The following is a 9173-nucleotide window of genomic DNA, read 5'->3' on the forward strand; positions in this document are numbered from 1 at the left end:
CTCCTAAGCTTTGGGGTGTATCCCCAGAGACCCCTTTCCTGGCCTAGAGGGTTCCCTATAGCACTTTATCGACCAGTACTCCATGCCCTCTATGCATAGATCACAGCACTGTGATGGGCAGTTCAGGTGTTCATGTCTTACCTTTACACCCGAGGAAATAGAAATCCCAAAGAGGTAAATTGCGAGTCTCCTTTGCTTTATTTCTTGCCACCCCACACTCCTCAGCACACAGCCTTTCCAGGAGTAGGAGAGAGGCTATCTTTCAGGGCAGACCCGCTGGTGGGGGGAGAAGGGAAACCACCCACCAGGCTGCAACTGGTGTGCTTTTATGTTTAAACTCAAGTTTTGTTTTTCTCTCCAGTTCTTGCCCCGGTGTAGCTACTAACGGATTGTTTTTTTGATTGGCTACATAATGCAAAGTGTGGCTTCTCTCCTCCCAGGTGTAGGAGGGAGCCAGGACAGAGAGCTGACCTACAGCCCTGCACTTCTAGACTCATCCTGGTGCACCGCCTGTCTCCTTCCCCTCCTGAGCAAATGTGCACAAGGTCAGCCTGATGAGAGCTTGGGGTGCCGGTCTCGCCTGGGTTAGGAGAATGTAAACTTAGTGTTTTGAAGGGAACTCTGCCTCTGCCCCAACCCTAACCAGTTTCTGTGCTCCTCAGGCCTGAGGCCTCACCCAGCGATGGAGAGGAAGGAGCCTCTACACTTAGTTCTTAGAGGTTTTGTCTTTCCTACGACTAAGTCCTTTCTGGCTGCAGGTTCGAGAGGACACGTTCCCAAGTGGGCTGGCCTCAGAGAGCTGTCCCTTCCGCTGACCTGAGGTGGCCCATCTCTACCACCTGCCAGGCCCCAGCAGCACGTCCCCTCACCCCCTTGGCAAACACTAAGGATTGCCAGGCAGCCTGCACCTGGCCACTCTGTGGTCTGACTACCACTGCCTATCATCATCCCTGCCCTCAACACATTGGTCGAGATGTCAGGTCCTGGCAGATAGGGTGGCAGAGCTTCAGCCTCCTCACGTTCAGGGCTCTGAGAAGTGCTACCTCCATCCAAAGGCCCACCCCAAATCATGTGCCGAAAGTCGGCAGGCACCTGCTGGGAGCCTGACAGCAGGGCGGCAGGCCATGCGGAGCCCCCAGCAGGCTGGGTTCTGACCCTCCTGGAGCCACGGCATTTACCTCTGCATCAGCTCTAAGCAGCCCAGCGTGTCCAGCACAACCCTCGACTCGACATGCTTGCCTAGCCCCTACCCAGCTTTCATTTGCAAGGGAGCAGCCCAGGGCCCACTGTGAGTCCATCTCGCTGAAGCCCACCCACGAGGCCCTTACTCAAAGGTATTTTAGCTGGATTGAGTGTGTAAATGACATTGCCTTTGGGTAAAGGTGTACGGTCCTAGTTAGTCCCAAGTTCTGTTACCTTTATTGAAAGGTGCTTTTTGGTATTAACCTGATTTATCTGAGCCTGTAAGTAACAAAACTGCGCCTATTTAATGCTGTGGTGTCTGAGATATTTGTGGGTTCCAATGGACGGCCTCTCCTCTTCCCAGCTGCCATGCCTCACCAGCACACGCTGCAAGGGAGGGAGCTTGCTGTGCTCAACTGCACTTGTAGTTAGGACTTTGTGGGGATTGGCTGGGATCAGAAGTAGAAAGCATTCCACCTCTTATAAGTCTAGGTTTTACTCTCAAGCTGAATGAAAGGAGAGCAGGAAGGGTTAAAGGTAAAAATGCTTCCAGGTCTGAAAGATATTTCTGCACAAGCTGCTTGCAACTGTTTGGGCTTAAAGCGTGGGAAGAGGCCCAGAGCCGAGGGATGATGCAGCGGCATGGGTGACGGATGGACCCAGGCCTGTGTTCCAAAGCTGTGGCTTTAACTGCCATAGATTCTGCACTGGTAACTGTGATGAGAAGGACTTCAGGCCCCTGTTGCTATGGTTTCCTGAAATAACCTCATCTCCCAGGAGGACATTCACCCTTCCTCTGTTCTGCAGGGACTGACTGCTGGGGATGAGGAGAGGAAGAGCAGGGCTCGAATGGAGCGTATCCTCCCTGCGGGGACCAGGCTGGCTGTGCCAAGGACAAGGGGTTCACTTACAGCCAGCAGGAAAGGTCTCCCCAGTTAGGATTGACAAGAGCTCTGTGGCTTCAGCAGGCTGAGGGGGCAGATTAGGAACCCTGAAGTTTCATCCTGGCTGCAGGGGCTGTGGGGCTCCCCTCACCTCTGGTCAGGTTCTTCCCGGAGACGCCGAGGCCGACAGTGGTGGCGGGTGGGCTCCAGCCCCGGCTCCCAGAGGAAAGGAGACAAGGCTTGCAGGTCCCGGTTCCGCCCAGCCCATGCAGCCGGAGCTGGGGAGACTTTATTCATTCGGTGGGAGGGTGAGAACAGGAATGAGACAAAGCGTAAAAGTGGATGGGGAGGCGCAATACTGATATGAGAAGAGGAAGGACAAAACTAGTACAACACGCAGAGCAACACAAACTCAAGGGAAAAGGTCGGCCGCCATCTCCGGACCTGGGCCACGCACACCCGGTTTCCTCTCGTCAGATCTGATGGAAGAGTGCAACTGGGGCACTGGAGCACCAAGACGGGTGAGAAGGTCAATACTGACGGGCCTGCAGCTAGCACCACGGCGGCCCGGCTGGCCTGGGCAGCCCTCCTCGCTCCAGGCCCACACTCCTCCCCACACTCCTTGGAGGACCTCCCTGTTTCTCACTGGGATCGAGGGAAGTGGGGCTGTGAATACCACGGAGCTGACCACGCAATCAATAGGCCGGCCCAGCTCTCACCTCCCTGCGCTCTGGGGCCAGAGGGTGGGCCGGGGATGCCCTGTGGCTAAGCCAGAAAACCACCCAGACAAGAGGCCCAGGTGCACACAGGCCTCTGGGAAGGCTACTGACCTGAATCAGACCCATCCCAGAGCCAGGAAGTCAGGTCCCAGCTGGGAGGGGTGGGGTGTGAGATGACAGGGCCAAAAGCAGACACGGCTCCTCTGGGCTCTGATCCTCAGCTCCCTGGCCCTAGGCTTCACCACTGTACCGGGGCTGGGGCTACTGCGCTCCCCACTTAGCCAGGCCTGGGAAGGATGGGGTGGCTGGTATGATGGGTGAGGGTGACTATGTGTTGAGGCCATGGGAGGGAGAGGACTGGCAGTTAGGGGGTGGGTAGGCTCTCTCAACCCAGTTTCCTGGCACCAAGCACAAGGAGCCAGGCTTGGGGAGCAATCACCCCCCACCCCACCTGACCCACCTTCATCCAGCAGCTCTTTCTGACCTCACCTTGACCGCTCAGCCAGCAGCCCACACCCCAGGGGCAGAGGAGCCCACACTGAGAGCTGGAAGGCAGTCCTGAGTCAGGGGGAGCCAGGCTGCTGGTCCTCACAGGAAGTGAGATGAGGTGATACTGAGGATGGTGACTAAGGCCTCAAAGTCCCTGCCTCTGCCTCCCCAGAAACTGCAGCCAGGCCAGCCCCAGGAAGCAGAGCCTGTGTAAACATGCCCAGAGGGGTTGCTACATATGAGAAAGTTAAAAATAAATTAAAAGCACCACTGTATCCCTGGTGGTCTCCACAGGCCCCAGGTCTCAGCCAGGAGGGGGCGTGCTGGGGATTGTCAGCTAGAATGATCAGACAGCAGTTGGGGTAGGGACTTCATTCTGCTTCCTTCTTCCCAGAGGGCTCTGTAGTGGAACCTGTGGGTTGGAGCATCCTTCTAGGCTTCTGTGCTGGAAGCAGCTTCCCTGTTTTCCTGACCCAAGCTTCCAGCTCCCAGCTCCCTCTCGTGTGTCTCAAGCCCTGTGGTCCACCGGGGCAGGTGGGGCCACTTCTCTGCTGAGTGGCCTGCACGAGGCACTCACACCCAGACCTGGAAATGGCCTCGTTTTCAGCCTCATGCCTCCCGAGTGAGCCATCTCCGTCTCAGGTGAATGTGGCGACATTAGGACCACCACCCCACTCCCTGAGAGCTGGGATGGGACGGTGAGCCAGGGGTCACAGTGGCCCTCGACTTGCTCTGGCTGAGGTTAAGTACCTTGCCAGGGACCAGTGATCCACGAGGAACCCCAGGGACTGACCAGCTGGCCTCCCTGCTGGGCCTGGCTCTGGGCTAAGAGCTGCTGGTTTGAAGAGCTGCCAGCCCCTGGTGCCACTCCTGATGGATGCTCCCATTAGCAAAGAAGACCTGTCTCCCTCCCTCCTACTTTCTTTGCTTCCGGAGCAGGTTGAGAACTGCACTCCCGCTACTCCCCTCCACCCCCTCTGGTGACACAGCAGCCATGGAGTCTCTGGTGAGTGACTGGTCTGCAGGGAGAGTGAGGAACATGGGACGCTGCCCACTCCGGAGCCTCAGCAGCGAGGCCCCTGCCCTGGCCTGGCCAGCCCTGGGAAACCTAGGACTTTCACATTTCCCTCCTGTAAGCACATCCGTGCACTCCTTCCCAGCACAAGCTCTCCACTTCAGAGATTACAACTAGGCATTCTCCTTCATGTTGGCTTTTAAAATTCCCCGAACTGTTTGCCAACATTTAAAAATCAGAATATTTCACATAAAAATTCAGAGTTCTGGCCTCTGAAAATCTCAGAAAATCTGGCAATGCAGGGCCTGCACTCTGAGAACAACTGAGCAGCAGTGGCTGCTTTAATGAGGCCTATGCCCTCTTTAGTTTGCCACAGTCCCCACCCAGCCCTGCAGTCCTCCTTTTCATCACCTGCCTGGCCCTGTGAGGTTATCTGAGTTTACAACTCTAGTTCTGGTCCTCCCTTTTCCAGGCTCCAAGCCCCGCTGTAGCCTTATGACAGCTGCCCTTGGCTGAATCAGAGCCTCTCAGTTAAAAGTAACCTTAATGGTCCTCCCATCCAGCTACCCTTTCATAACCTGAATCCTCTCAACCGCTTTCTGACAAGTAGCCATCTAGTCATTGCCTAAATCCCTCCAGCAATAGGGAACTGACTGCTCCCCAAGGCAGCCTGACTCTAAATTCTCCCCCAAATCCTTTTCTCACTTACACCCCCCAGTTCTCAGACTCTGCCCCTCCTCAGGGGCCACAATGCACCCTTGCCCTCCACCTCCTGGTTGCTTAAAACTCTAGAACCTTCCCCCGACCCTACCAACCTCTTTCTACTACCTCTCACCTGCCCGCCAGTTCTCTCAGGCCAGATGGGAGGGCTGTGCAAACTCCGGCTGTTCAGGTTCTTCCCTGACAACAGGCCTGATCATCACTGGGACCCCCAACCCTAAACAGGCTGCTAGATGAGGGGAGGTGGACCTGAGGCACAAGCATTCTGACCAGGTCTTCATTTCCGCAACAAGGGCTGAGGTAATGGAAGGGGGGAGGAAAGGGGACAGACCCAAGCCTGAGTGTACCACCCTGTCCCCAGCCACAGCTCCTGGGCCCGCCAGCTCTGTTCAGTCCCCACAATCACGCTGAACCCAGTGCAAATCTGTTCCCTCAGCACTGCCCAGCCCTCTGCAGGGAGCCCAGCTTCAGCAAGAGGCAGATCTGGGCTGAGCAAGAGGGGGTAGGGGCTCGGGAACTCTTCCCCCAGTGGGTCTCTCCTGGGCTCTCCCTCAGCCCCCCAGCAGGGGGCGTGCCAGTGGTCAGTGTCAGTCCTCAGAGCACCATCTGTCTATGGGGCTGCAAGGTCACGAAGGCTCTCCTGGGCCGTGGACTCGCGCCCTTGGGGAGATGTCACCTGTGTCAAGCTCCTGAGATGGGCCACAGACCTCTCCCAGGATGCTTCCTACCCTGCTTCCTTTTCCCTGTGTCAAGATGCTGCCAGGGCAGGCGGGCGTGGAGAAACACCTCCACCCTCTGCCGTCCCGCCACAGGCCTTGTGGGCTGGGAGATTTCCCATACGTGGGATGGACCCACTTCCCAGAGTCGCCAGGGGCAGGGGAACCAGCAGGGCCAGCACCCCTGCCTCACTCAGCCGCATGGCAGTTAGTTCTCCCAAACACAGGCCTGCCAGCCAGTGGCAGGTCCATCACATTTTTCATTTTTCCCAAATACCGTAAGCTGTAGTTGTCAAGTTAAAAACTCCAAATAGAACACTGCCTCTCGCCCAAAGTTAGGAGCTTGGCCCCGTGGGAGGGGCAGCAGCCTTGGTGGCTGAGCTGGAACACACTCGTCCTGCCGCTGCTCACCTGCCCCATCACCAGCCCTGCCTTCCCCAGGAGCCAGGCTGGTTCTGGCAGGCGATCCTGGCCCCCCGGAGTGTGCAAGGCCGGGTGCTGCCACCCGCTTCACACCCGGATCTGGTACCCATTGAGGTCTGGCATGGCTTTGGGCTCGGAAGGCTTCTTCTCACCCGAAGGCCTGCAGGGAGGAGAGAGCAGAGGAAGGAGAAGGGTGAGTGGTCCATCAGGGATGTGGGGGAGGGGGGAGCAAGTGGAGGTGCCCCTGGGACCTCCCTGCTCCATTCTTCATGGTGCCCAAATGCAGCAGCAGAGTCCGCGTGGGAGTTGCTTCTGGAATCCCGGGCGACCGGTGCTGTCCAGAGTGTGGTCCCTGAGATCCCTTACACGCTGCTGGCCTTTGCTGGAGGTCAGCTAATCCGGCCACAGTTGGCTATAAGAGCTTCATGTGTAAACCTCTGTGCGGGGACCCAGTTCTTTAGATGGAAGTGAAAGATGCTGAATATCGGGAGCCTGCTTGGTGCCCCTAAATCCTACCAGACAGGTGGCTCCTGAATGACAAGGGTATTGAAAGCAAGAACCAGTCTGACAGGTAGGAGACAAATCAGAGGTGGTGGCCTGGCATTTTACTGGGATATTTCTGCCATCTAGAGCAGTGATGGTGAACCTTTTGAGCTCAGCGTGTCAGCATTTTGAAAAACCCTAACTTAACTCTGGTGCCGTGTCACATATAGAAATTTTTTGATATCTGCAACCATAGTAAAACAAAGATTTATATTTTTGATATTTATTTTATATATTTAAATGCCATTTAACAAAGAAAAATCAACCAAAAAAATGAGTTCGCGTGTCACCTCTGACACGCGTGTCATAGGTTCGCCATCACTGATCTAGAGAGAGGTAAAAACCACAGACTCGCAGGGGCAAAGGTTATGTCCAAAGCTGCTGCTGTCTGGTGTTCACACCTTTCCCAGCAATATTCTGGGAGAACCTCTGTCTGGTAGGGCCCATCCCTCCTCTTCTCCCTCCCACAGACGCTGGCCTCAGACCTCTCGCCAGGGGCCAGGGTGACCAGTGGGCTAGTGAGTGCTGCTTTCTCTGGGGAAATGGGACTGCATCGCTTCTGGGAGGTGTCAACACATAAACACACACACCCACCACCTCAAATCCTCTCTCTTCAGCGAGGGCGAAAGAGAACAGTGGGAATGAGAAAAGTGGGGTGAAAAGAAATGGGATCCAGAAGATGAGAGGAAAGGAGAGAGCCTTTTTCCGGCCCCCATCACTCACCGCCTTTCGCTGCGGCTGTTCCTGCGGAGGGGGCTGGACTGGCCCCGCTGTGGGGACGACACATCCTTCTTCCGGTCCTTGGTCGGGGAGGGAGGGCCGGTCCCTTTGCCAATCTTGATGGGGAGGAAGCAACACTTGTTCCAGGGCTGCCGCAGAGCCTGGCCTGGCCTGCTGTGGGAGCCACATGCCCCGAGGCTGCACTGGGTGGACCCTGGAAGCTCAAGCCACCACTCTGCCCAGTCTCCCCAAACCTGTTCTCTGGGCACTAAAGCTGCCAGGGCAGGGGGTCCTTAGCAGGCTGCTCAATCCCAGTTACCCCTAAGATAGTGTGGATGTGGGGGGATGTCACTGAGCTTTCGTGGTAAGAGACCCCCGAGAAAAGGGCCATTTACTCATGCCAGGCAGACATAAATGGGGAAGCAGCCCATGTCTGAGCTTTGGGCTGGGATCCTACCAGCCCCAAGGGTGACACTGGTTATCTCTAGCTAATCAGAAGCTCAGACTGGTAGCTATTAAGAAACAATTGAGGAAAGCACATGAATTATCCTTTATGCAGTACAATCAGCTGTATCTGAATTCTGAAGACATGGGGTACACTGTGGGGGTGCTGGAGAGAGGCAAATACTATGGGGAGTCCTCAGGAGCGAACAGACTGAACATCACAGCGCTAAAGACTAGGTAACCACTGGTTTCAACTCAGGTCCAAACTGCTCCCTTGAAGGTGTGAAGAACTCCAGCAGCAGGAGCCAGGGAGCTGGGCAACCAGCGCTACAGAGGGAGGCGGCCCAGGGCAGCAGAAGCCGCAGGCTGGCTGCCGCCTGCTCCTGCCCTGGGGGAAGGTCTGTCACCCATAAGGTCATGGCCTCGGGCTGGCAGGGCAGGCTGTGGGGAGCATCCGTGGATATGAAAGTACTGAGGTCATGGTTTTGGCACCAGGCTGCTGGGAAGGGCAGATCACAGCACAGCAGTGACTGAGCAATGGGGAGGGGCTGAACCCCAGGAAGGGCCTGGCAGGCCCCAGGGGAGGCACCCTCAGTCCAGGGGGACCGAGGGAGAGGCCACAATTCTGTCCACTGTCAAGCTCAGGGGCAAACTCCGCAGCAGCTCAGCCCCCCTACTCAGGGGGCAGCAGCCCCTCCCACTCCTGCTCAGTGTCACAGCACAGCAGTGACTGAGCAATGGGGAGGGGCTGAACCCCAGGAAGGGCCTGGCAGGCCCCAGGGGAGGCACCCTCAGTCCAGGGGGACCGAGGGAGAGGCCACAATTCTGTCCACTGTCAAGCTCAGGGGCAAACTCCGCAGCAGCTCAGCCCCCCTACTCAGGGGGCAGCAGCCCCTCCCACTCCTGCTCAGTGGTGCTTCTGACTTCCTCCTAGTCCTTTTCTGGAGGGCGGGTGTGTGAGAGGGGTCAAGAATCAGAATGGCTCGGTGGTTGAGTTCGAACTATAACCAGGAGGTCACGGTTCAATTCCCGGTCAGGGCACATGCCCGGGTTGAGGGCTCAATCCCCAGTAGGGAGCATGCAGGAGGCAGCTAATCAATGATTCTCGCTCATCATTGATACTTCTCTGTCCCTCTCCATTCCTCTCTGAAATCAATAAAAATATATATTTTTTAAAATGTAGGGGGGAAAAAAGAGGATGCACAGGGGTGATGGAGGCCACTTGTACCCAACCCACCAGTCCCTCCAGACAGGCCCTGACTTCCCACCAGTGGATCTTTACTCAGAGATCTTTATCCTCCTCCTGGAGTGTACCCCC

General features: G+C 56.4%; 1 protein-coding gene across 1 annotated transcript in view; it reads right to left on the reverse strand.

The window, feature by feature from the left end:
* Positions 1–2313: 2313 nt before the first annotated feature.
* VASH1 (vasohibin 1) overlaps positions 2314–9173 on the reverse strand; it is a 20927-nt gene continuing 14067 nt past the window's right edge. The window contains exons 6-7 of the mRNA XM_014534727.1: positions 7415–7527; positions 2314–6308 (exon numbers count right to left, since the gene is read on the reverse strand). Coding sequence (XP_014390213.1) covers positions 6236–6308; positions 7415–7527 — 186 coding nt within the window. The 3' untranslated portion in view covers positions 2314–6235. The remainder of the gene's footprint in view (positions 6309–7414; positions 7528–9173) is intronic.

The sequence above is a fragment of the Myotis brandtii genome, unplaced genomic scaffold, assembly GCF_000412655.1.
Source record: "Myotis brandtii unplaced genomic scaffold, ASM41265v1 scaffold132, whole genome shotgun sequence".
In the NCBI taxonomy this organism is placed as follows: domain Eukaryota; kingdom Metazoa; phylum Chordata; class Mammalia; order Chiroptera; family Vespertilionidae; genus Myotis; species Myotis brandtii.